The sequence below is a fragment of the Giraffa tippelskirchi genome, chromosome 4 (genome assembly GCF_054371585.1).
Source record: "Giraffa tippelskirchi isolate mGirTip1 chromosome 4, T2T-mGirTip1v1.2.pri, whole genome shotgun sequence".
NCBI classification, from domain to species: domain Eukaryota; kingdom Metazoa; phylum Chordata; class Mammalia; order Artiodactyla; family Giraffidae; genus Giraffa; species Giraffa tippelskirchi.
Window position 1 is genome coordinate 131,428,965 of NC_137278.1, and position 27,626 is coordinate 131,456,590.

General features: G+C 39.9%; 1 protein-coding gene across 8 annotated transcripts; it reads left to right on the forward strand.

Annotated features, from left to right (window-relative positions):
• Positions 1-1,273: 1,273 nt before the first annotated feature.
• On the forward strand, positions 1,274-26,438 carry RACGAP1 (Rac GTPase activating protein 1). 8 transcript variants are annotated; one of them, XM_081592600.1, is made up of 18 exons: positions 1,274-1,641; positions 2,262-2,453; positions 8,756-8,844; positions 12,858-13,060; positions 14,027-14,163; positions 15,116-15,185; positions 16,805-16,858; positions 17,667-17,747; positions 18,128-18,245; positions 18,927-19,057; positions 19,691-19,855; positions 21,549-21,644; positions 21,732-21,930; positions 23,277-23,382; positions 23,557-23,689; positions 23,798-23,933; positions 24,886-24,994; positions 25,299-26,438. In XM_081592600.1, exons 3-18 carry the CDS (start codon positions 8,760-8,762, stop codon positions 25,372-25,374), a joined length of 1,899 nt encoding a protein of 632 aa, XP_081448726.1. In that variant the 5' UTR covers positions 1,274-1,641; positions 2,262-2,453; positions 8,756-8,759; the 3' UTR covers positions 25,375-26,438. The 8 variants fall into 8 exon arrangements, with proteins under 8 accessions (XP_081448726.1, XP_081448724.1, XP_081448723.1 ...); XM_081592598.1 differs by having other exon boundaries at positions 1,274-1,637; XM_081592597.1 differs by having other exon boundaries at positions 1,274-1,369.
• Positions 26,439-27,626: the final 1,188 nt, after the last annotated feature.

Sequence of the window (27,626 nt, forward strand, 5' to 3'; positions counted from 1 at the left end):
TACATCATGAGAAATGTTGGGCTGGATGAAGCACAAGCTGGAATCAAGATTGCCAGGAGAAATATCAATAATCTCAGATATGCAGATGACACCACCCTTATGGCAGAAAGTGAAGAAGAACTAGAGAGCCGCTTGATGAAAGTGAAAGAGGAGAGTGGAAAAAGTTGGCTTAAAACTCAACATTCAGAAAACGAAGATCATGGGATCCAGTCCCATCACTTCATGGCAAATAGATGGGAAAGCAATGGAAACAGTGAGAGACTTTATTTTTCTGGGCTCCAAAATCACTGCAGATGGTGACTGCAGCCATGAAATTAAAAGATGCTTACTCCTTGGAAGAAAAGCTATGACCAACCTAGACAGCATATTAAAAAGCAGAGACATTACTTTGCTGACAAAGGTCCGCCTAGTCAAAGCTATGGTTTTTCCAGTAGTCACGTATGGATGTGGGAGCTGGACTATAAAGAAAGCTGAGTGCTGAAGACTTGATGCTTTTGAACTGTGGTGTTGGAGAAGACTCTTGAGGGTCCCTTGGACTCCAAGGAGATCCAAACAATTCATCCTAAAGGAAATTAGTCCTAAATATTCATTGGAAGGACTGATGCTGAAGCTGAAACTCCAATACTTTGGCCATCTGATGCAAACTGACTCATTTGAAAAGACCCTGATGCTGGGAAAGAGTGAAGGCAGGAGGAGAAGGGGACAACAGAGGATGAGATGGTTGGATGGCGTCAACGACTCCATGGACATGAATCTGAGTAAACTCCGGGAGTTGGTGATGGGCAGCGAGGCCTGGCGAGCTGCAGTCCATGGGGTCACAAAGAGTCGACTGAGGGACTGAACAGAACTGAACTGACAGCTCAGTAAATCTTCCGAAATTCTTCCTATTCGATGGAGAGATGATCCACTGATCCGTTAAGAATTTCCAAAAGTCCTATTTCCCGGTCTGGGGAAAACAGGCCCAGAATAATTTTCCCTCAAAAAGTATCATTTGCCGTTAATCAACATGGTATCTTGAATGCCTTCAAGAAAGGGCTCCGGAGGGAGTGGGTGGAAGGGAAAAAGAAAAAACCCAAAAAACTGTTGACCTTAGTCAAGATGGCGGCCTCTGGCCTCGCTCTATCAGAATGCGCATACCCATTCCTGTCCCCGCCCTTCTCCGTTGCCCTGGCGCGTGCGTCAGAGCGTAAGTGGGGGAAACACCGCGGGAGGAATAAATTTCTCTGTGATTGGTTGGTGCAGGATTTCAAACCGGGGCTGGCGGCGCGCTGCTGGTCCGCCGTTGGGTGAGACGCGGAGGGAAGTAGAAGGCCGCCCGGGTGGGGCCCGGCGGACCCGACCAGGTGGGTGCTGGGGTTTGCGAGATTAGGTGCTTCTGGCGCTGGGTTTGTTGGAGGAGGGAGGCGTCCCCGGTGGTGAGGTGTGGCCCCCACGCGGTCGGGGTATGGGGAGCCCGGCACCTACAGCTCCTTCTCTGCGGCCCTCCTCCGGCCGGGGGCGCGGGCGGTTACTTAGGGAGTGGGGGGTTTCTTTCGTGGCGCCATGTTTTGTGGAAAGCCGGGGGCGTCTTTTTGAGATGGTGACTTCAACAGGGCAGAAGCTACCCCAAAGAAATGGCTCTCACTTAAAGACAGAAAGTAGGTGAGGGTAGCAAGACTTTTTCGAGGGTTCTTTTCGGAGGAACAAAACTTTTTCAAAGGGAAAAGCCCTGGTGTTTTAGAGGCCGAGGCGGCTTGGAGTGGAGCCCCTCTTTCTAGTGGACTGTGTGAGTCTCGGGAAATGATGACATTTGCCTTTGTCATTAAAATCTCAGCCTTAGAAACAGCAAAGCCTTACTTTACCCTTTCACATACATCCCGGTTCATCTCTCAACAGAGGGAGTCTATAGAAGGGAGTGTATAGGATTGTGAGGTGGGTGGGAAGATAAGCTTTTTTTTTTTTTTAAGAAACGTCATCATACTCTAATGTGGTGGGTGAGCTTTCGAGTTATTGACAGTGTTTAGAGAAGACGCCTTTCCTATAGGGTAATCATTCAACAGGTATTCAGTGAAAAATTAAGTACAAGACAGTCTCGCTTGCCTTTAAATGAGCTTGCAACTTATTTGTGCTAATAGAACTTAGAAAGATAACTGTGGTGAATCCAGTAGGCCTTTACACTGTTGAGAATACTGTACATTAGTCTGGCCCTTTTAGAAAATATTTTGGCACCATTTATCAAGAGTCATAAGAGATTTTTTTTACCGTCTGACTTGATACTCCAGGCCTTGGAAATGCATTTTTAAGGAACCTGGCCACGATCCGCAATGATGTTCAGCTTATTCGTTCATTGAATATTTTGTCATCATCTGCCAAATGTCAGGCATTGTTCTAGGCACCAGGAGCTCATCAGTGAACAAAAATCTCTGCCTTCTTGGAAGTTAAACTATTGGGGAGACAGACAATAAACCAAATAAGTAAGTTAATATGTAAATATGTTAGATGCAGATAAATGCTTTTGAGCAAAGTAAAGCATGAGTTAGGGGAGAAAGATGCAATTTGAAAGAGTGGTTAACAATGGGACAATGTTTTTTTTAATTGAAGTATAGTTGATTGACAGTGTTGTGTTAGTTTCTGGTTTTACAGCAAAGTGATTCATGTTCTTTTTCATATTTTTCTCCATTATGGGTTATTACAGGATATTGAATCTAGTTTCTTCTGCTATACAGTAGGACCTTGTTGTCTATTTTATGTATAGTAGTTTGTATCTGCTAATCCCAAACTCCTAATTTATCCCACCCCCTTTCATTTTTGGTTGCTATAAGTTGGTTTTCTGCTTCTGTTTAATAAATAAGTTCATTTGTGCTGTATTTTAGGTTCTACATATAAGCAATATCGTATGGTATTTGTCTTTCTCATTCTGATTTACTTCACTTAGTATGATAATCTCTAGGTTCATCCATGTTGCTGCAAACAGCATTATTTCATTCAGGGCTGAGTAGTATTCTACTGTGTGTGTGTATATATATGTATGTGTGTGTATATGTATATATATTATATACACACACATACCACATCTTCTTTATCCATCTGATAATGAACGTTTAGGTTGTTTCCATATCTTAGCTATTGTAAATAGTGCTGCTGTGAATATTGGGGTGCATATATTTTTCAAGCCATAGTTTTTTCTGGATATATGCCCAGGAGTGGGATTACCAAATCATATGGCAAGTCTGTTTTTAGTTTTTCAGGACCTTCCATACTGTTTTTTCCATAGTGGCTGCTCCAATTTATAATCCTGCCAACAGCGTAGGAAAGTTCCCTTTTCCCTCTTTGCTGCTGCTGCTGCTAAGCCGCTTCAGTCGTGTCCGACTCTGTGCGACCCCATAGACGGCAGCCCACCAGGCTCCACAGTCCCTGGGATTCTCCAGGCAAGAACACTGGAGTGGGTTGCCATTGCCTTCTCTGCCATACCCTCTCTAGCATTTGTTATTTGCAGACTTTTAAGTGATGGCCATTCTGACTTGTGTGAGCTGGTACCTCATTGTGATTTTGATATGCATTTCTCTAATAATTAGTGATGTTGAGCATCATGTGCCTATGGGCCATCCGTATGAGGCAATGACATTTGAATAAATACCTGAGGAAAGTGAGGGAGTGACCATGTGAAAGATTCTAAGTAGAGGTAATAAAAAAAACAGAATTACCTAAATGTTCAAGGAAGAGAACAGTTAAATGTTCATCAGCTTCTTGCAACTTAATGGAAACATGATAGAAAAAAGTAAGACACAATATATAAATCTATGATTGCAGTTCTATGAAATATGAATGCATAATGGGCAAAGATTACTTAGGGAGGTGCATATAGTTCAGGGTGGTGAGGTTTTAGTTTCACCATTAAAAAATGTTACTTTTTTTCTGAACAGAGAAAATTAACAGTATGAGGCAATGTTTTATATCTGCCAGATGAGTGTTTTAGATAATAGGTTGTTTTGTACTAAAATGATTACGGAACACTTTCCATAAGTTGGTAAGACTTATATTAGACCCTAAAGAATGGAACACTTTGGAATGGAAAGAATTCACAGAATAAAAAAATAAAAGGAGAACTTAGTATAATGAACTGGTAATGATTTTCTGAAAAATAGTAATTTGTCTCATTCTGATTTTTTTTTTGGCCGTGCTGCATGGGCTTGTGGGATCCTAGTTCCCCCATCAGGATAGCTGGGACCTCCGCAGTGAAAGTACAGAGCCCTAACTGCTGGACTGCCAGGGAATTCCCTCTTATTCCGTATTTTAATCTTCATTCATGTTGGACTGAAGATGTTCTGTTTACTCTTTCTGCCATTGACTTGCTCATGAGAACATTTGGTTTCAAAATATTCCTTCTGCCTGCCGGTAGAATAGAGGCTTTGATATGGTGAAGCAGAAGCTGGACATTTGGGAAAAAGAATTGTTCTGAAATGCTTTCATATGAAAGCATTTTGTAGTATTGAGACAGTCTTAGGGGATGTTTTTCCATGGCAGCAGAGAACTGGTATTGTTAATTTCTTGGGAATCTCCCAATTTAGTAATGTTTGTGAATGTTTTTCATCAAAACTCTTTCCTGAAAAACTCATTGCTTTGTCTTACAATATTTAACACCCTTGATGCATCTAAAACCTGATGTATAGGTCTCTTAATAATGTTGTTTGTAGGGGGAGGAAGAAGAGGATAGAGACTTTTCCCAGGATACTCTGCAGTCAGATCTGTAATAGTCTGTTATTCTGAAGGATGATGTCTGTTCTCTTGGCTGGGTGATTGAAATTAAATTGGGGACTCAAAGCAATCACATCAAGCTGAGACTCTTTCCTGGTGATGCCAAATTGCTCCCTTAGGGATACTCACAGATTGGGAATCTGTAACATAGTGACTTCTCCACCTCTGGGGTTTCTCATCAATAACAGCTGAGATTCTCTAGCACCTTTTTGTTTAAAGTGCTCCACAAACTGATTTCCCTGCTACACACAAGGATCATTTCAGCTTTCCCAGAAGACAGCCACCTCTGTAGTGAAAAAGTGACAGCTGTTTTCCAGCTGCACAGCAATGTACTACAATATGACTTTGTTTGTGTTCCTTTCACATTAGTGTATCTCCTGGCTATGAGCTAAATAATAAAGGGGGAGAAATAAACAAGTATTCATGAGGGTGAAAATGTGACCCCGCAGGAAAATTAAGACCATTTTCAGTTGATATTGAATAGAATGAGTAAATTTTAGCTTTTCAAGATATCAGGATTAGTACTGATACAGAAAGATATTTTTGTCATCTATAAATAATTCCTGAGAGTCACTTCTATAGAACATTAATAAAAATACATGGTTCCCCAGCATATAAAGTGAAGAGGATTATATTTTCTGGTGCTGTTTTGGATTGCCCAAAGTAATTCTGTGTTAGAGGAAAAACTAACTCTTCTCATATGCTATGAGGCTCATGTAGAAGAGCTTGTTTAAGAGCCTAGACCGTGTCAGATTTTACTGTCGCCTCCCTTTTTGATCTGAATTCCAGCTGTGGTTTGCTAATCACTGTTCTAGATGTAAATAACAACAATCAGACAAAAACAAAACCAAAAAATTTATACCCACTCTAATACCCTATAGTCTTATTGTGAGGCTTGCTTTATACAGTATAAAACTTTTATCTCCATTAATTTGTAATATTCTGTGAGGCAAATAGGGCAAGTATTTTTGTTCCCATTTATACATGTGTTTCAGAATTTTATGTGACTTAGCCACGGTTATACAACAGGTAAATAAAAGAACTAAAAGTTTATCCTAGGGCTTCTGTCTATTACCTTTATTTAACTGTTCTTTGTTTTCATATATATTAAACATGTTCAGGTAGAATGGAAATTGTTTTGACAATCAAATCATGGTGGGGAATGTGTCTGTATTCATTCATGAGTTTGTTCTCTGACTTCAATTTATCAAGTTTTTTTTTTTTTTTAAATACTGAGTCTTTGCAGTATAGTAGTGCCAAATGTAAGGTTTCTCATTTCAAATTTAGAGTCTAGCTGGGACATAGGATAGAAACATGGTGAAGTTAAAATAGACCAGGTGAATGTGCCGCCTGAGCAAAGCAGCTGAGGAAAGATTGGGGCCAGAGAGGTCAGTTGAAGTGAGTGTTAATGACCTGCAAGTGTTGAGGGGCTGGCTGTAACGTGCATGAGAGAAGAATCCACGAAGTTTGGTGACTATACTTGTAGGAAAAGGAGTAACTTAAGGTGACTGAGGTTTCAAACTGAGTGACTGGGAGAATGATAAAAATAAGAAAATCAAAGTTTGGTGTTAGGAGGAGGAGGAGGAGGACTAGGGTAGGTCAGTGGGTAGAGTAGTTGATAATATATGTGAGGGAAGGATGTTTTCAAAATCAAGCTCAGCATCCATGTCATCCCATATTGAGAGCTATAGGATTGAGTTAGGGGAGGGGGAGCTGAGGGCTGGAGAGAGAAATGGGGGAGTTGTCTGTGGCAATTTAATGACTCAAATGGGGTAGTTTGATATGTTCAAACAGCTATCTGCTAGGTACTAGGCATCGTGTTAGGAGAACAATGTAGATTGAGGTAGTTGTATGAGATCACAGTTACTATGGTGAGATGTCCCCAAGTAGGTACTCTGTGTCTTTAGTCTTTTCAGGAATCAAGTTGTGTTTTCAAGAAAGTACCTCCATACAGTGCTCACTCTAGGGAGTGGTGTACACAGAGAAAATAGGAAACAAGAATAGGGGAACTTGAGAAAATAAAGAATTTCTCTTAAAGGGGATAGAGAATCAGATTGTTGTCATTTAAGTCATAAACATCCTCTGAATTTTTTTTTAAATATCTAGCTTTCAGTACTTTAGCTGCACTGTCAGATTTTCCTTTTCTGCGTGTGTGCTCAGTCGTGTCTGATTCTTTGCGACCCCATGGACTGTAGCCCACCAGGCTCCTCTGTCCATGGGATTTCCCAGGCTAGAATACTGGTGTGGATTGCTATTTCCTTCTCTAGGGGATCTTCCCAACCCAGGGATTGGACCTTCTCTGAATTCCTAGTGAAGTAGAAGTTTTTCTGTTTACTGAGCTCACTGTTGTACAATCTCAGATTATACAGATGAGCGAAGAGATGATAGACACGAATAATACCCCATATTAAAACTGACCGCCGACTTTCATTTTTATTGGCAGCCAAAGGAATTCATCATTTGAATAGGCTACTGAATGCCCTGTCCCTGTTTTCTGTCCTGTAGCACAGAGATGTATTTGCCTTTTTTTTGTCGTATTGTTAAAACCCATGGGCATCTCTGTGACTTCCGCATCTTTTCCTACCAGTTTTAATACTAGTCTTTTAGTTTTGTTTTTAGTTTAGAGAAAGAGCTTTGTAATAAGTTTGTCGGTCTGGTTGCTTAGCAGCTTGCTGTGATTATTATGTAGCTTGGAACAGATATATTGCCATTTGAAAATCTTGGTTTCCGGCCCTGATTCAGGTATATATTGCATCCAAGCTTGGTATTGAAAGCTTTTTTGCTATTAGAGCAATCATCATACAAGTATAAATGAGTAATTCTGTAGCATTTAATAGAAAATATCTTAATGTTTATATATTCCTTTTTCCTTTGGTTTTCCCTCCCCTTTCTTGCCCTCACAGCTTATAGTACAATGTTGCAAACACTGTAAAATCACTAATCCTTCGTAAAAGAGTTAAAATTTTATTTAGATGCATGAAAGAGGACCTGGACTAGAATGTTCAAGGGATGATTAGGAGAACATAAGAAGAATCCTTTAATGGTGTTTCGGAGGACGTTCAGTTTTCAAATGAAATTTGATTTTTTTAATTTCATTTTCTTGATAATTTTCATAACATCCCACTGATGTCTTTCTTTCTCAACTGTTAAATGAAGATCTTATTTCTTGAAAGTGTTCCCAGTTAAAGTCTATTTGGAACAGAACTGCCTGTAAGGACACTGTTTTTGATGTAATATCAGCAAGTCTTGGGGGGGGTGGAATATGAAGCCTGAAATTCACTATTACAGAACACAGTAGCAAATGATTTTTTCTTTGCCCTTCTAGCTGTGAAGGTGGTGTATTGTCTCCTTGATGCCAGAATGTGGTACAACATAATCCTTTGCCTATACTTAGTATAAATTTATTAGACATAGTCTCTGCACGTAGTCCAGCAGAGAGCCCTGCCTTACAGAAATAATTCTTGTGCTGCTGAGCTGGCGATTTCCCCACTTAATCACTCGTGTGACGTCATCTGTGCCATTGATAGGAAATGTGCTGACCATGTCCTGCGTTTTAAAAGGCAGTTGCAACATGGGTACTAGCTAAAAATGAAATAAAAATGAACCTTTTAAGTTACATTGAAAGTCTTCAAAGTACAGCATGATTAAAGTGGCAAAAATGTTTAATCATCACGTTCGACTAAGTAGTTGATCACCTAGTAATCAACTGACATACTTGTCCCTAATTGCTTTCTTCTCAGCTCCAAAGTGATTGCAGAGTGAAGGAAAAGAAGTAGGCAGGAAGGGGTGTTATTTTCAGGGGTCTGAAATGCTTTTGTAATTTTCAAATGAGTCTTAAACATTCTAACTTCGTTTTTATAATAAGGACTACACAAAACATCAGTTGTTGACTTGAGATCCTCATAGTGGTAGCTTACACATGGATGAGTCCAGATGTTAGTCACTGATCACTGGATTGCTACTGAATTTTTTGTCTGGGGGAGATGGCAGGACCCCTAATGTATATTTGATTTCTTGGCAGAAAGATGGATACTACGATGCTGAATATGCGGAATCTGTTTGAGCAGCTAGTACGCCGGGTGGAGATTCTCAGTGAAGGAAATGAACTCCGTAAGTCATTCTGAGCTGGCCTGTGAGAAGAGAAAAAACAGATTTCAGATTTGGGCTTTCTACATAGCCAAAGTGTGTTCCAACCCTAAAACTGTTTTTCATATTGAGTTACCTAAAAAAAACAATGGTCACTTATTTGTGGTCAAAGCTTCATGGACACGGATTCTAAATGGTCCCTTTTTTTTTTCTGTAGTTATTTTTAAATGGGTTTTACCCAGATTTTTTCATTATTGAGGTTCTCTTTTCACTAAATAGTTGGCATTAGTTGCCAATTTCATTTTTGTATAACTGGGCAAAATCTACTGAATCTCTAAAGATGTTGCTTTTTTTCATTAGAGGACTAGTCGTCTACTTTTTTTTTTTTTTAATTATTTATTTTTGGTTGTGCTGGGTCTTCATTGCTGCTCACGGGTTTTCTCTTGTTTCGAGAAAGGCAGAGAGCAGGCTCAGTAGTTGTGGCTCAGGGGCTAAATTCCTCCTTGGCATGTAGAATCTTCCCAGACCAGGGATTGAACTCACATCCTCTGCATTGGCAGGCAGATTCTTATCCACTGCACCACCAGGGAAGTCCTCGTCTACATTTTTTATCTGGGGTTTTCCCAGTGTTCTATAAAACATTTTCAACTGGAAGGGAGAAAAATGACATAATTTCTTTTTGAAGGAAGGACAATCCATCTGCTTTCACCTACTATATTTAATGCTTAGTAATAAAGGTTTGAGGTTGGGTGGAGAGCTAGGGAGGCAAAGGAGGTGGTGGTAGAATAGTCTTCTGGGACGTAGATTAGTGACAAAGAAAGGTGGGGCTGATAGCTCTGACTTAAGTGATCTAAGGGAATTATTCTTTACCAGCTTTTCTTTGTGTTACCATCCTCTCCTATTTCAGATTTTCATGAATACCTAATTCAGTGGGTGTTGCTGCTAAGTCAGTCTCATTGGTATAAAAGTAATGCAAGAACTAAGTCTTAAAAGTCTTCACAGTGCTTACTATAGTGTGTTGCTTGTGCCATTCAATACTTCCTTTAATTTGATGCATGCTTTTAATAGCTTTCATTTACTTACAGCCCTTTCAAAACAATATTCTATTTTCTCTAATAACTGTTGCATGACCCTGTCATCTGGTACCAACTCAGTAACCATGATGGCATACTAAGTAGGCTTTTCTTTGAGGTCACATCATCTCAGAAGACAGATTGTTTTGGAGTCCAGTGGGGAAGAGATCTTAAAATTCAGGTTCACTCAGCACATATTCAGTGAGCACCTATCACAGCTTTTAGCACATGTAGAGAGAAAGGGATGACTAAATGACTTCATGGAAAAAACCAGGGTTTGACTTGAGCCTTCAGTTGGACATAGGGTAGGATCCCAACAGACAGAGATAAAAGAGGTCATTGAGTGTTAAGGGAGCCATCTGAGTGGAGGCAAGAGGGTGTGGGATGTGAGGTGAATAAGAGTAAGTGGGGAATGACTTAATCAGAGCCGGGCTTTTGGAAGGTTACCCTGCCAGAGGTGGTGGCTGCGTTAGAGGTGAAGGCTGGGAGGTTGATTGGGTGGTTGCCCTAGCTCAGGAAAGAGGCAATGGGGAGCCCCAACTGGAGTGATGATTGTGAACATGGAAATGGGCGGAAGAGACGGTGATAAGAAGATCTCTAGGAGGAGGCAGCTGATGGCATGTGGGGGCAGAGGGAGGAATTTGAGGTTTGGAGTCTCAGTAACGAGTGCTGGCTCTTAACTGTTATTTCTGTCTGTGAGATAGGAATTTTGCCGCAGGATTTGGAGATAAATGAGATACTAGGTTGTGAAAATACCTATGGAAAAAATATGCCTTAAAAATACAAGATATTTATTCTTACAGGAACCTTTATTTTATAAGTAAATTTCTATCTTTCCTTGATTTCTGTTACAAAGTAGAGGTACATTTTGTACCCTCTCCGAGTCCCTAACTTGGAATGTTGGCTTTTGAGGAACTAAAATGACTTAATGTCTTCTAGACTCTAGAATCTCCTTTTCTGCAACCACTCTAGTCTGTCATCTTCTTAGAGCCTAGGAATTCTTCCCATGCCCAAGTGTCCCCTGACTCCTTGCTCTTGCTTTTCATCATAGTAACTTCATTCCTTTCTCCTTTTTTGTATAGTAATATCTTAGTCATGTATGCAAATGCTCTGGTTTTGGTCTAATATCAACAAGTATTTAATCATTTGTATTAAAATAGGAATGCCTTCCTTTAAATGAACTGATACTTTATTTGGTTTCAGTTCTGTTGTCCAATTCATTTAGATCTGTAACATTCGCCATTTAACAATGAATAGGAATTAAACCCCAAATAAGACTTTTCAAGGAGTATCCTAAAGAACAAGCTAACCAGCAAATTAGGTCAAGTGAAAATCTTTTCATTCTTAAATTGTTTTTCAATTCAGGAAATAGTTGAGTGTGCAGGCAGCACTGTATTTAGAAACATTGACCACAGTGTAGAACTAGAAAGTTTTTAGAGTATGGAAAGTGTGTTTCCTGTTCTTTATTTTTGAAAAAGGGAAGTATTACATACATTGAAAAATACGCAAACAATAAGTTCTTTGCTTGGTGAATCGTGAGAGTAAGAACTGGGACTTAAAAAAAGAAAAAAAAAGAACTGTGACTAAGAACCAGCTCTTGTTTTTAAATTTATTTTTTGGGAATCTATAATTTTGAAATATTTAAAGTTGGAAAAGGATATATTGTTTTCTTTTTAATTAAGCAGGAAAAAAATCCCCTTAGTAATGTGTTCTAAACTGTTAACTAAACCAGTATATCACTTTCAACTATTTGAATTGTAATAATATGTTTTATTTTTTGAGATCCTTGATATTTGTATTATCTAAGATAAATAGGTCATAATATCCTATTTTGCTAGAATCTGTTGTTTACTAAAAACCTGTTTCCTTGTGTGTCAGAATCAGTTTCTCTAGATTGAATTGTTATCCTAATTTGTAAGTTTGAAATTTGGTCAAATAATTAAAATTGCTTTAAAAAAGCACTATATTGTTTCTATGCTCTTATGTTAAATTCAAATAGGAAAGGCTCCCTTATTAGCAGAGAATCTGCTAGCTTTGTGTGAATTTGGCCTAGTTTCCACCGTAAACTGGGTTAATTTGACCAGCAGCAGATGTACACCTTGGAAAGTTCCTCCACGGTGCTGGTGGAGTGATGGCTTAGAGATACATTGAGGTTAACTAGAATAGTAAGGCATTGTAGAATTGTCTTTGCAGTAGTCGTTGCAGGTGAAAAGAATGGAGCCACCAGGGTTGTCAATGCTTTGAGGTGCTGCCTTGGAAGTGATGCTTCCTTTGCAGACATTTGAAAAGAGTCCACATTCCTCTTATCAGTGAGTCATCCAAAGTTAGTATGATCTTCTCTTCCTGTGTCTTTCCAACTGGAATGTTTACACACCCTTCAGGGCTGTGTTAAACAGCAAAAGCAAATTGGCTCTTTACTTTCAAATCAATATTTGTATAATTATACAGCTGAATGCGATTGCAGGCCTAGACATCTGTAATATTAATCTACATCTACTGGAGCATATTACAGCAGTTACTTTGAATTTGCTGTTTAACGCCTCTTTGATGCAGCAACGTGTGACTCTAAAGGAGGCTGTTTTTGTTTTATGGCCTAACTGTCCTGGTGCATGACAGCTGCCCCAAAGGTATCCTCCTTTGATTGCCTTCTGTTCAGGAGCTTTCACTGTTAGTGTTACATCTGGAGCCAGGTGACTAATGAGTTACTTATTCCATAGCAGATGCCACTGGCTAAGCCAAAAGTAAGTGGCCTATTGGAATAGGAGTTGCTCCCCACAAAACTCTTGACCAGAGTGATGAACATATATCCAGGATCTGCTCCTGGTTATTTTCAGCTGGATTTGCCCATAATTCAGCTGGTCCCTTAATTATGCTTTTGGAGTAAAACTAACCGGAGGACTCATTTATTACAGCATTTATACTCTGTTTGGTGCTTGAATTATTAAAGTTTCCCCCTTTTCTTAGAATTTATCCAGTTGGCAAAGGACTTTGAAGATTTTCGTAAAAAGTGGCAGAGAACAGACCACGAGCTGGGCAAATACAAGGATCTTTTGATGAAAGCAGAGACTGAGCGTAGTGCTCTGGATGTTAAGCTGAAACACGCACGCAATCAGGTGGATGTAGAGATCAAACGGAGACAGCGAGCTGAGGCTGACTGTGAAAAGCTGGTGTGTATTGTTTTTATGCTAGCACTGTAACAGTGGGGGTGCCCAGTTTCTTCTTCATTAAAGAATTGGAAGCAGTTTGTCCATGATTAGAGCTGAAATTGCAACCAGAAATACTATTCTTCATAGGTTGAAATTTAAATTTTTAAAATTTTTTCTCCTTTAGATCTTAAACATTTACTTAATATACAGATTTCAAGTGAGAATTTAAAGAATTAGGGGGAAAGGCAGGGAAGTCCTAGCATATTTGATCTATTTCTTATTGTTGATTATAAGTGCTACCTAGAACATCCTCATGTAAGATAGTAATAGCTAGTACTTTGTCATTGATATAGGCAGGGACAATTCTTAAAGTCTTAATTACGGCTCTTAATTTAGGATAAAGGGCTAGCTATGTTCAACCAGTATGAACACTGGGACATAGAGCACTGTCATTTTGATGTACCAGAGTGGGTCATGGTACAAAGGAAGCCCTTACTAGGAGGGACTAATCCATCTTGGTATACTGTTAGACACCTCAGTAAGCTCAAATCGTCTGGTTCCAGTGCATCACAGCTTTGTATCCATTTTAATGCATTTCGCTCCACCATTTAGAAAGGTGGGTGGCTGCTTTGATCTGTAGAAGCCAATAATTGTCCTGATAAGGTGACACTAAAGTGTTTTTGCTCTGTGAAATCTATTTTGGGACTCTGATTTTGCAGTCCTCTCTTCTCTTGAATTAGCGGTTTAATCCAAAAGTCTTGTAGCAGAAACCTCACTATTCTAGATAGAGTTCATTTTACCAGTCAGAAATCAGAGACGCAATCTGGGCTTGATGTGAATTAATATGCTCTTGGTGTAGCAGCCTTCCTGAAGGCTCATTTGCATAATGCTGTATTTTAATGTCTTCTGGACTGCCTGTCCCATAAATTTAAGGTGAAGCTTTCTCCCCTGGTTAGTTGGGATGTTTTACTTTGCTTTGGTCTGTAGGAAAGACAGATTCAGCTGATTCGAGAGATGCTCATGTGTGACACATCTGGCAGCATTCAGCTAAGTGAGGAGCAAAAATCAGCTCTGGCTTTTCTCAACAGAGGCCAACCATCCAGTGGCAATACTGGGAACAAAAGGTGGGGGAACTGCATCTGCATCTGTTATCTGATCACAAGGAATACAGCTCTCAGAAGTTCTTACTGTCTAAACTCTTAAATATACTGCTTTTGGAATGTGTGCTAAATAAAACAGAAAAAGACTTTGGAGGAAGGGTGGGTGGGAAATAAAGGTGCAGGGGCTTCCCGCTTTGTTTTATTTTTTTATTTTAGATTTTTTCATTAAGGGTAAAATTTGACGTTAGTGCACAATTGCACCAACGTCAATAATCCTGCACATTGCTAAGAAACCTAAAGGTGGAAGTGGCAGTTCAGCAACACTTCCAGTGTTTACTCTCTAGAGAGCTCTCATAGTTCTGGTTTAGAAAGACCCTCTGTGAGCCAAGACCAGACAATAATTTTGGTTCTACTACATTGCAATTTAAGGTAGTCTCAACCAAGCTTTGAATTAACGCCCCCAATACAATACATAGGGAAAGGTCAGCACTCTTTGAGCTATTTATTTTGTTGTCTGGTTGTTTTATGGGAAATCTTTATAATTAAGAAGATGTACAGGCTTAATTTCTTAAAAAGTTAATGCTGGGTAATTCTCTCTGTCATAGAAAACAGCCACAGTTGGGATCAAACTGAACTTCACTCTTCTGCCTTGTGACTTTTTAGCAGCCTGTAGTATAGACTCAGCAGGAAATAGCACCTATACCCCTGACTAACTTTCAACCGCTGTTACGAGACCTTTGCTGAAATAGCAGCTGTGCTGCATGTGTGCTCGTGTGCACACACACACATACACATAATCCCCCTTGAAAACCGTAAAAAGCAGCCAACCACAGCTAGAGTTTGAGCCTGTAGTTATCTCCGCAGGGAAGATGCTGCTGTGAAATTGCTGATGTTACCTGAGCGGTGTGGCTTTTTCTGGTGTTGGTGGATTTTACTTTCCACAGTCTTGTTTCTAACTACTGTTTCACTCATCTAGGCTGTCAACCATTGATGAATCTGGTTCCATTTTATCGGATATCAGCTTTGACAAGACCGATGAATCCCTGGTAATGAACACTTTATTTCTGAGAATTATCTATTTTTGTTAACCCTGCTCCCTCGGGAATCTCTCTTCTGTCCTCTCTTCTGAAATTCCTTTATTACTATTACTATTTTATTACTATTACTATTTTATTAGTTGATATGTTATAGAGACTGACTAGCTTTTAAAAATACAATCTCTTACAAGCCTGTAAGAGATTGGCTTATATATTTAGCCTTTGGAAGTGAGAATATAGAATTTAGGATTTGGCATGAGGTTAAATTTATTTAACTAATCTGTGAGCTGCCTGTACTAACTGATTACTACATCTTGACTTTTTAAAACCCCAGCTAGGAAAAAAAATTATTAAGGCCATCCAGGCAGGCTTTATTTGCTTCTCTTGGCGAGAGTAGACGTGTACCTTATTTCTAAATTAAATTGGTTCTTGAGGAAAACTTAGTCATACTTCACAATTAGAAGGAAACCAGTGCCTTGGAACTTCAGCCCAAAGGCTGATGAAAGTTTCCAGGCACTAGATAATGCCTTGATGAGCAGCGGTTCACCTGTCTGAGCTCTTTGTTATCCTGCTGTTGTGGGGCAGCACCATTCTTGTATGGTGGTGTTTCTGCATAAAAGGTCATACCCTGATATTCAGTCTTTGTTCCAGAGACTGGCAGCTTATTGGTTTGTGTAGCGTTCCTTCTTAAACAATACATCAGGAGGTTATTGGTAGTTGGTCATTTGATGATAGCAAAACAAATGATAACTACTTGTTACACCCGCTAGGAGTGTTCTGTCCAAATTCAGAGTTTGACCAGGGCAGTAATTGCTCCTTTGTAGATATTAATATTAAGTATCACCTTTCTGGAATAAGGAATGACACAGTTTGGGATTTGTAATAAAACTAGAATATATTTCTAGCTGATTTTAGAGCTAGACCTATATGGTGTAATATGTGTTATAACTGAAGCTGAATCAAACAACCAGTAGCTAATACTTGACCATAAATTGGAAAGGTTAAATTTATTTAGTTAAGCTGTAATATATACAACTATTTAGGGGTTTTGTGTTTTCAGGGATTATCAGGGTCAGGAGGTCATAAGTAGCTACTAAAGATGAATTCAAATGGTTAAAGTGAGTGAAGTGAAAGGAGACCACAGTGAAAGACAAATGAATGACTTTTTTAGGGCCCAAGGAGGAGGGATGATTGAGAGATGTGAAACCTAAGCTAGAACTTTTAAAGTGGCTACATTGTACAGAACATCCGATTAGATGGTAGCAGTCCCTTAAGAGCAAGAATCACATCTAAACTATTAGTATAGTGCCCACCATTCTGTGAGTTCTAAAACTAATTACAAAAAGAATCAGAAACAAAGGACCAGGTACTGAAGATAATCACAACAGAAGTTGATTCTTTAACCTTTTCTTGGCTCTGTGGTATTGATTCCTGATTCTATTGTAATAGCTTCAATTTTGGAAAGAAGGCATGTTCACCTACCACAGCACTATGGCTATAACATTTGAGAATTGTGAGTTAGATACTCTGACTCAGGAGGTTTTTAAAATTCTCTGTAAATGTATTTGCATAGGATTTAGGGGAGGCCTAACAAAAGAAGGAAATTAATACAGTATAATTGTCAACAGGATTGGGATTCTTCTTTGGTAAAGACTTTTAAACTGAAGAAGAGAGAAAAGAGGGTATGTATGGTTTTATTTACTTTGTGTGTGTGTGTGTGTGTGTGTGTGTGTGTGTGTGTGTGTGTGTGTGTGTGTGTGTGTGTGTGTGTGTGTGTGTGTGTGTGTGTGTGTGTGTGTGTGTGTGTGTGTGTGTGTGTGTGTGTGTGTGTGTGTGTGTGTGTGTGTGTGTGTGTGTGTGTTTACTTAGTAGCAATAAAAGAGTTTCCTCCGGAAATGTTGCCATTGTGCTGCATTCCTGACATGTTGCTCTAGCTGGTGTTAAACACATATAACAAGTGAATCCATGTTGGGGAAGGGGGCAGTATTGATGTTCCCTGAGGTAGTAAACTCAGGACAGAATCCTGTCTTGCCTGTTTCACTATTCTGAGCTGATTTCAGTTCATTCATGGAGAGGAAAAGGATCTATTTAAATTTGTTTTGAGATGTCATATGAATTTTTATGCAAAACTTTTGTGCTCTAATATAAGTTTCAGATGAAATGTGTATATAATGGGATATACAGAGATCTATCTGTGTGTGCTTGTTTGGGGTCCTTAATATGATTCTAGGACTTCATGTCCGTAAGTAGGATTGCGCTCTACTTTTTCTGGTGCTGCCATCTAAATTTTTCCAAAGCTTGCTTGTTTCTTCTAGGGCACTGAGGGCCTTTTTGTGGAAATAGGCTATGAGAGAGCGCACATTGTTTGTTATTTCCTGCAGCCCTGGTACCTAGGACTTGCATCCAAGTTGTCTAATGGAATAATTTTATTTTTTGTGCTTCAGATCTCCTATCTGGCACTAAAGTTCTTGGTTTTTGCCCCATTTCTAGCGCTCGAATAGCCGACAGTTTGCTGACGGTCCCCCTGGACCTGTAAAGAAAACACGTTCCATTGGCTCCACCGCAGACCAGGTAAGAATAACTAGGCTGAGAGATTGTGATCTTGAACATAGCAAAGTGTAGTGGCCCCAGGCATAAAAAATCCCAAGTCAACATTGCAGTGTTATTTTGAAAGAGATGTTTGGTGAAAGTTTTTCTCTGTACTAGGATCCTTATTATTCATATGAATAGAATAGTAAACAACTTCAGCTTCATGTTTGTTCTCAGTTGCTTGTATGTATACCCCTATGACCTGTATTTTTATTTGAAAGTATTAGATTTCAACTTTAAGAGTGTTTGGGGCTGGGGGCTTAAGTTCTTACTAAGACTCAGGAATTTTTTAACTACTCCGAACCACCTATAGTAGAAGGGAAATTAGATTTATCCTTCCCTCATTACTGCCTTTGTTTCAGGGAAATGAATCCATAGTTGCAAAAACTACAGTGACTGTTCCCAATGATGGCGGGCCCATTGAGGCTGTGTCCACTATTGAGACTGTGCCATATTGGACCCGGAGCCGAAGGAAAACAGGTCCGCTGGGTTTGTGGCTGAATTGCCTGTGTAAAAACAACTGGTAAAATCTGGGGAGAACTGGTTTCTTAGAACCCTCATGAGGCAGGGGCTGGATGTTTTGGGTAGTTTACTGCTACTTACTGGGGGGCAGAGCTCTTGTTTTTGTCAAGCCCTGCTTTGGCTTGGTAGCCTGACCTACGCCACTGGTGTGTAACTTGTCTCTCTAGAAACAGTGTTTTGCATAGTTCACTTCTGGGTGTTGTTATAGATTCCTGATTATCTACTAGTTATATGCTATGTTTGTCTGTGTTGGATCTTGGTTGCGGCACGCAGGATCTTTGTTGCGGCTTGTAGGTTTCTCTGGTTGTGGCTCACAGGCTATTTAGTTCCCCTGCAGCATGTGGGATGTTTCCCAACATGGAAGACATGTTTCCATGTCCCCCAGCACTGGAAGGCGGATTCTTAATCACTGGACTGCCAGGGAAGTCCCTACCAGTTATATCAGAATTGGGGTTAAAATTCAGAAGGGAGAATTACCTGGCAGTCCAGTGATTAGGACTTTGCCCTCTTACTGCCAAGGACCCTGGGATCAGTCCCTGGTTGAGGAACTAAGATCTCACAAGCCACAAGGTGCGGCAAAAAAAATTCAGAAGAAACAAAATATCTAAGACACAAAGCTTGGAGTTGTCTGTTTTCTAGGTACTTTACAGCCTTGGAACAGTGACTCCACATTGAGCAGCAGGCAGCCGGAGCCAAAAACCGAAACAGACGGCTCCAGCACTCCGCAGAGCAGTGGGGGGATACGTCTGCATGACTTCGTCTCTAAGACGGTAAAACTGGGGTGCTGCTGCTTTAGGACACATCTAACTTAATGGTGGGCGTAATATTTGCTAATCACAAATTTAAATATTTAGTGTTGTAAAGTTAAATGTCAAATTTCCTTCCTCCTAATCCCACTCTCCAGGGTCATAGTGGGTGTGTATCTTTCCATTCTGTGAGTGATATTAAAAGAAAGCAACTTTTCAGAAGCAGTTTTTGTTTTATCATGATGTGTATTTACAGTTCATGCTTGAATATGGCATGTCTTAACTTTGTCCCATTTGATTTCTGGTAAAAATCCAAGCAAACTGACAGGTGCACAGGGGCATTAACTGACTTGTTTGAGCCACAGGACAGTAAGTAGCAAAGTTTAACATAGAGGTTTTCTGACTCCTTGCCAACAAATTCTTTCCACTAGTGTATGGTGATCCCTTCCAACTTGATGCCCTTATGCAAATTACTTAGCCTCTTCTTGCTTGTTTCTTTATCTTAAAAAAAAAAACCTATAGGATTATTGTGAGAATTACACAAGTAAAAAATATGTGTAAAGGGATGAGAAAGCTATTGGGCACATGCTGAGTGCTTAATAAATGTTGATTGATGATAAATGTTCTAATTCATACCATTCCCTGTTTCATCCTCAGGTTATTAAACCCGAATCTTGTGTACCATGTGGAAAGCGAATAAAATTTGGCAAGCTGTCTCTGAAGTGTCGAGACTGTCGTGTGGTCTCTCATCCAGAATGTCGGGACCGATGTCCGCTTCCCTGTATTCCTACCCTGATAGGGACACCTGTCAAGATTGGAGAAGTATGTATGACCTATGGGAGCCCTCACTGTGGTATGACTTTGTTAGCTTTTAAAAGCTTCTGTGCTCAGTACCAACCCCTTGTAACCTCACGGACCGTAGTCTGCCAGGCTCCTCTGTCCATGGGGATTCTCCAGGCAGGAATACTGGAGTGGGTTGCCATGCCCGCCTCCAGGGGATCTTCCCAACCTAGTGATAGACCCTGTGTCTCCTGCGTTGTAGGTGGATTCTTTACCATGTGAGCCACCAGAGAAGCCCTTTAAAAGCTTATGGTCAGTTTTTTCAAAAATTAATGATGCCATGTACATTTTCTCCCTCAAATAGTGAATAGAAATTATAAAATGTTAACTTTTGAAGAATCCTGTTTGGGTTTGTCTGTCTGATTAGTAGCCTTTCTAAACCAAATTCTTCTTCCTTTTCCTTCCCTCCCTTCCCCTCCCTTTCCTTATTTTCTTCCTTTGTCCTTCTCCTTTCCCTCCTCTTACTTCCTTTTCTTCTCTTCCTTCCCATCCCCATCCCATCCAATTTTGTAAAATTTCAAACATATACAAAAGTAGAGAGGTGAGTATAACTACCCCTGGTTCTTATCATTCAACTTTCATGATCCCTGACTCATGTCCAGTCTTGATTTGTTAATACCCCCCATTTCTTCCTCCTGACCCTGTTCAGTGAATTATTTTGAAGCAAATCGCAGCCATCATATAATTTCATCTTTGAATATTCTTTCTCTTATGTTAGAGATATTCCATGCTAGGCTATTAAGGTTATATTCATTTCTAAAATTTGATTCCTTAAGAAATTATTATTAGAAGCAACATTAGCAAGAATCAAAACAAAATGATTGAGCTGCTGCTCACCCTTCAGCAAATCAAATATTACTTTTCTTTAATCTTTTTTTTTCTTTTAATGCATGATTCCCATTTATTCTTTTTTTTTTTTCTGGTTGTGCTGGGTTTTTGTTGCTACTCGAGGGCTTTCTCTAGTTGGCAGTGAGAGGGCCTACTCTTTGTTGTGGTACACGGGCTTCTTTTGTTGTGGAGCACAGACTTGAGGCCCATAAGTCTCAGTAGTTGTGGTGCATGGGCTTAGTTGCTCTGCAGCATGTGGAAGCTTCCCAGACCAGGGATCGAACCCACATCCCCTGCGTTGGAGGTGGATTCTTATCCACGGTACTACTAGGGAAGTCCTTCTTAATCTTAAAGAGTTTTTATCCATGCATGTAATTTTTTTTACAGATTTTCTGTAATATAGAGCCACGGAGTTCTCTCCTACAGATAGGTGTGTGTCACAGTCAACTGAGTTGTATTAAATAATTTTTCTTACTAAGAGTAATTACAGTATAGAACAGATTTTTTAGAGTAATAAATTAGTTTATATTACACTCCGTACCTGTAATCTCATTATTGCTTTCTTTCTGATGCCCGTGATTGTAAGAGGAGCAGGGGTAGAGTTGTAGCTAGTGATCTTATTACTTGTTCATGCAAGAGTGTGGTATATGTGACCATAAATCAGTCTTGGTGTAGAGGTAGGAAAAATAATTAAGAGGCTCAAGTCTTATTTATGCTTTGGGAAGAGGAATTTAAAAGTAGGCATGATGTCCCAGCCTCAGTATTAGTCTGGGGATGACTCTTCCCATTGGTTTTCATCTACTAGTCTAAGTGGTATAAATAATAACTTTAAACTCGCCTTTTTCAGGGAATGCTGGCAGATTATGTGTCCCAGACTTCTCCAATGATCCCGTCAATTGTTGTCCACTGTGTAAATGAGATTGAGCAAAGAGGGCTGACCGAGGTAAGAGTCCACCCTTGGAGAGGGTGAGTTTGTTATTTGCGTCAGTAATTAAGAGGTTTTTAACTGAAAGTGTCATCTTGATAACAGACAGGCCTGTATCGGATCTCAGGCTGTGACCGGACAGTAAAAGAGCTGAAAGAGAAATTCCTCAGAGTGAAAACTGTACCCCTCCTCAGCAAAGTGGATGACATCCATGCCATCTGTAGCCTCCTGAAAGACTTCCTTCGAAACCTCAAAGAACCCCTTCTGACCTTCCGGCTAAACAAGACCTTTATGGATGCAGCAGGTGGGGCAGATCTTAATACTTAAATGTGAGTCCCACGGGGGCAGGAGCTTTTGACTCTTCTGTTTCCTGTTTTGTCCCTTGCCTGGTACAGTGCCTGAAGCATAGTAGATGCTCAGATACTTTGATGGATGAATAACTATTCCAAGTTCCCTGTGCTCTTCCTGTCTGAACTAGATAGGGTCATAACAAGTTTTTTTGTCATACTTTCTGTTGTTTTTTTGGTCAAGTTTTAGGTTGTCATTTTGAACTTGAAGCCATCCTTAATTTCTTTACCTCACGCCCTACATTTAATCCATTGACACATCTTATCAGCAGAAGCCTTGTAAATATATCTTAAATTTAAAATGTGTCATTCCTATTGCTGTCTTGACCTCTGTTACCCTGGAGTGCTGTAAGACCCTACTGGTTTTCCTATTTCTACTCTTGCCCTCTATAGTATAACCGTCACACAGTAGCTAGAGTGGTCCTTTCAGAATTTAAATTGGACGATATCCCGTCTTTCCTTAGTATCTCCCAGAAGCCTCTCATAAGTCTCAGAATAAAATCCACAGTCCTTAACAGGCCCCAAAGACCCCACATGATTTGGCCCTGTTAATGTCTCCAACATCATTTCCATCAACACACCTTCCTTCCTTCCTTCTTTTCCAGTTACACTGAAATTTTTGCAATTCCTAGACCATAACCAAGCTTACTCCCAACTCGCTTAGAGGCCATCATACTTGTTTTCTCAACCTGGAGTGATATTTGCGGACTTGCTCCTTTGTTTCTTTCAGGTTTCTTTTTGGATAGCTTGTCCACAGAAACACCTGACCAGCTGATCAGAAAAAAACAGCTCCCATTACTTTTTAGTTTCTTGCCTGCCTTATTATTTATTATATGTATCACTTGCCTGCCTTATTATTTATTATATGTATCACTGCCTGATAGGTATTTGCTTTCTGATTGACTCCTCCAGTAGCATGGAGCAAGGGCTTTTGTTTAGTTCTGCTTGATGCTGCGCACTTAGAACAGTACCTGGCACCTGGTAGGCTCATAACATGTTTTGTGAACGAGTACCTTCTTGATAATTGTAAACTGCAGTTATATGTCTGCCTTCCTGGAAACGTGAGTTTCCAGCTGCTCTCCCTAACTGCAAGAGCTGTTTTTTTTTTTTAAGTTCCTGATTTCTAATATTGAGCTGTTGGCCAGTATCCTACTTGTTAATGAAACTAGAGACTGATGCAGTCATGAACCTAATCAGAAGTTTCAGAAGCTTACTGTATAGATGAGACTTTGTGGTCGATAGCTTGAAAACCTCTTGTTAAGGGAAGGAAGTCTAGGGCTCTTGGTGCTCTTTTCATTTGCAGAAATCGCAGATGAGGGCAACAGCATAGCGGCCACGTACCAGGCTGTTAGTGAGCTGCCCCAGGCCAACAGAGACACGTTAGCTTTCCTCATGATTCACTTGCAGAGGTGAGTAGACCAGAGATTTGTCTCTGCGAGTCTGGGAATTTGCCACACGGAAGAGAATGGGAGTTGGATGTTAGGGAGGAATGTGAAGGGTGAATTATTTTCCTGTAGATCTTATATTTTGGTCTACCTTTAAGCAGAAGGACAAGTCTTCTAATTTAATGCTCTTTTACATAGAGTGGCTCAGAGCCCAAACACTAAAATGGATGTTGCCAATCTGGCCAAAGTTTTTGGCCCTACAATAGTTGCCCATGCTGTACCCAATCCAGATCCAGTGATAATATTACAGGACACCAAGCGTCAACCCAAGGTAAGCAGGCATGTTATGTTACATGAACTTATACAACAAAACAGGACAGATTGGTGAGAGGTAAGCCCTGAGCGTTGATAGTTTGCTAACATGTTGGGTGGCTTTTAGGTGGTAGAGCGCCTGCTTTCACTACCCCTGGAATACTGGAGTCAGTTCATGATGGTAGAACAAGAAAACATTGACCCCATGCATGTCATTGAAAACTCAAATGCCTTCTCAACACCACAGACCCCAGATGTTAAAGGTAAGGCCTAAGTCGTGCTTCTTAAAGGGCCTGACTCCCTCTCTGGTTTTTGGCTGGGTGCCCACTCCTTCCCTTTGCTAGAGCCATTTGAAATACATATTCTTTAGTAAAATTAAAATATTTTTGAGAATTCTGACATTAAAGAAAAAGCTATACAGTTCTACCATCCTAACTTTTTTTCACTTTTCCATATTCTCCTTTCTTTACCCACATGGATATTTTTTATAAATATAGATATAATAATTTAGATATAATTAGTTCTTATTTCATTTAGCATTTTGTGAGAACTTTCTCTGTTACTGTATGATCTTATTTATCATTTTTATGGTTGTAAACTATAATTTACTTAAATATGCTATATTTGGTACTGATTTTATTTTTCAGTTTTTCATAATTACATATACTGATGCTATCAACATTGTATATGCCTTTTTATTTTTCCTAATGGTAAATTCCTTGGAGTGGGAACTACTGAATTGAAATAAAGGTTTTAAACATTTCTGTTTTTTGGTATGCTCTACCAACTTGATTTCTTAAAGGCTTTTGCCAATTTGTGTTGCCATCAAAAGAATATGAGAATGGTTTCATTCCAACTTCACTGGCATCGGAGACCTGTTATTTTATTATTACAGGCTGCTTTTTAAGGAAGTATATTGTTTTTTCTAGTATAGGAAAAACCAAATAGATGCTAGATTTGTGATGTTTGGAGTTTGAGAATGGCTCAAGTCAGAAAATGAATGTTAGCTACTCATTGAGCATTGCCTGCATAGTTCAAAAAATATACTAGTGTGTTATAAAATGATGACAAAAATGACCCCTGGGACTTTGCTAGGTCTCTAAACTTAGCTCTTAAGTGGCTCACAGGATCTGCAGCTTAATACTAGTTGCCTTATGAGAATGCTTTCTTCCCCGCCCCGCCTCCTTTAAAAATATGTCTTACCTTTGATTGAAGTGAGTTTACTGGGGCCTGTGACCACTCCTGAGCATCAGCTCCTCAAGACTCCTTCATCCAGCTCCCTGTCGCAGAGAGTCCGCTCCACCCTCACCAAGAACACTCCCAGGTATGTAGAATTGGTTGGCTCAGGAAATAGGAAATGATCACTTCCTTGGACATCTTTCTGCTTATTGAAAGAAAAATTGAATTAGATCTTAGCTAGCAGCTCAACATTAAAAGCTATAAGGATACCCTTTTTGAAAGGGTCTAAAGGTCTTTAGTATTTCCCCTCCCTCGTCTCAGGTGACAGAGAGCAGCTTACAGAGTAGTTGCTGAGGGTTTCCTAGTTTAGTTGATTGTCAAGTAATGTTATAGTTGTTTATTTATCATTTTTATAGAGTACTTTTCCAGTTCATTTTCTTTTTCTTTAGATTTGGGAGCAAAAGCAAGTCTGCTACCAACCTAGGACGACAAGGCAACTTTTTTGCTTCTCCAATGCTCAAGTGAAGTCGTGTCTCCTGTTACTTGACAGCATTTACTGACTGAGGAAGAGTGCACCTGTACTTGACTCTGCAGCCTCATTACTACTTTTAGCATTCTCCAGGCTTTTAATCAAGTTTAATTGTGCATGGGGGTTTTATGAAAACTATATATATCTCCTTCTCCTTCTCCTTCTCCTCAAGTAATGTAATATCAACACCTTGTGCTGTGTTTGGGAGCTCTTAGCTGGGAGATCTTTACAGGGGTAAAAACCGGGTATGAAATTCATTGTGATTCTTTTGCAGGCTGGGAGGTACATCCCTTTGGCTTAAAGCCAAATTCCCTCATGTAATGACATTTTTCTGGTGTAATTACCATGAGACTAGTGGTAGAAGCCCCTGCCTCTTTGGTAAGACTGACTTGTCTTGGGGTGGGAAATGGGGGGGCAGGGTAAAGAAAGATTTGGGCACAGAATTTAGGATGGCTCCTTTGAGAACTTGGAAATTCCCCTTCCCCCATTAGGAGCTGAGCTGTAACACTGAGCCTTCAAAGAACTCGTATGGGGAGGACTGAACTAGTAATGGGAGTGTGCTTGGCTTTAATTTGGTTTGATTAGGTTTAATAGTGTTAAGTGGCACAACCTTGTAAAAGTTATACTACAATTTATATTTATTTCTAATGGGCCTCTGACAGGACATTGGGTTTGGTTGAGGTCAAAGCCAGTTTATTCTTAAGTTGAATTCATTCTGATGCTTAACACCCTCCACCCCCTTGTCCATTGGAGCTCTACTTCTAAAGGTCAGTGTACCGTCTGTTTAACACCCAACTAACAAGAGTAGGCTGTAAGGGAAGATTGTCAATATTTTGAGTGGCAAGAAAAGCCAGGCATTTTGTCTTTGCACTTTGGATGCTGAATCTTCCTATGGAGCATAGCTATATCTAGATAAATATGAGCTTTTTCTTCTATTAAAATTATTTACAAAGCCTATCAAAATGCTTCCTTCTGTAGAATGTTTCTGACCCACAGTGGCCTGTAAAACATACATTTGGAATAATATTTGGAAAAAAGTAAATAGTTTTTTCAAAATGAATGAGTTTGATTTTCTTGTCTGGAAGATAACCTTCAATGCCTTTTTAAAGAAAATGTATTTCCCCAAAAGTGTCCTAAGTCTATCATTCATTTCTCCCCTCCCCCCTCACCACCTCCCAACTTCACCACCACCAGGAGTTCGTTTCTTTGTTTCAGTCTCTTTCATTGTCCAAACTGAAGTCCTGGATTTGTCCTGACTCTTAACCCCTTATTTGAAGAAACTACTTTAAACAAAAACCAAACTTTCTAAACAAGTCTTTAAGGACCAGAATGGTGCAGGGAAAAGAAAGAAAGAAAAACCCAAATGACTGGCTGACTGCCTGGAATACCCATCACTGCTGGAAGTGCCTCTGGAGTGAGCTGGGATGATTAACGGAGGGCACCTGCGCTTAGAACTCTGAAGCTGGTGAACAGAATGTATCTGAGATTGAACGTAAACAGTTGCAGGCTTAATATGTAACAGTGGAGAGAGGAGGCAACCTACTGGCTTTTTTCCCAGGAGGTGGTAGCTCTCGCAGCAGGGCCCATCTGCCTCAGCAAATTGACAGAGGGTGGGTCCCCTCTCCCCTTTCCCCCTTTACACACACACACACACACACACACACACGTGTGCCTTTTAGGATTTTTTTTTAAACTTTATCCTAGATGCTGTCTCCTTTCTTACTTCTCTGCAAGCTTAGTGTTGGCCTGTCTCCATATTTGCTGTTCTGTAGTATCTCCCCAAGGTACATTTTAAGTCACTAATGTGGAGGAAGTAAATGGATTGTATAATGTGAGTGAAGGCAAAAGACGACCCTATGCAGGAACTGATGGCCCATTAACGAAAAAGGAAATGGTCCTGTGTGTCAAATGTTGGCAGCCAGTTGCTTGGTTTCTGGGCTAGGCCAAGAGACCTTAGCCATGAAAATAATTTTGATATTAGCAGAGGGAAATACGCACCAACCTTCAACTTCTTTAACAGTACTTCATGTGGAACAGCTTGACTTTTGAGGGCTTTCTTAATTAAATTGTATTCCCTTGATGTGAGATCTGTGGCAGGGGCTTGGGAGTGGGTGTCACCCCCACCTCCTGCTCCTAACCCTTTCTGATGCTGCCTCTTACTCTGTTTAGCTTTTTTATCCCACTTGCTAATAGCCAGAATATTTACATCTTTAAATCCATTCATCTCCATCCATCTGTGTAAGGCTCC

Bases quoted from the DNA above. Each gene is read 5' to 3' on its own strand.
- RACGAP1 (XM_081592600.1), top strand. From the start codon at position 8,760: ATGGATACTACGATGCTGAATATGCGGAATCTGTTTGAGCAGCTAGTA. The intron at 21,931-23,276 runs GTGGGGCAGATC...TTTCATTTGCAG, and splicing joins GACCTTTATGGATGCAGCAG to AAATCGCAGATGAGGGCAAC. The intron at 23,934-24,885 runs GTAAGGCCTAAG...CTTTGATTGAAG, and splicing joins ACAGACCCCAGATGTTAAAG to TGAGTTTACTGGGGCCTGTG.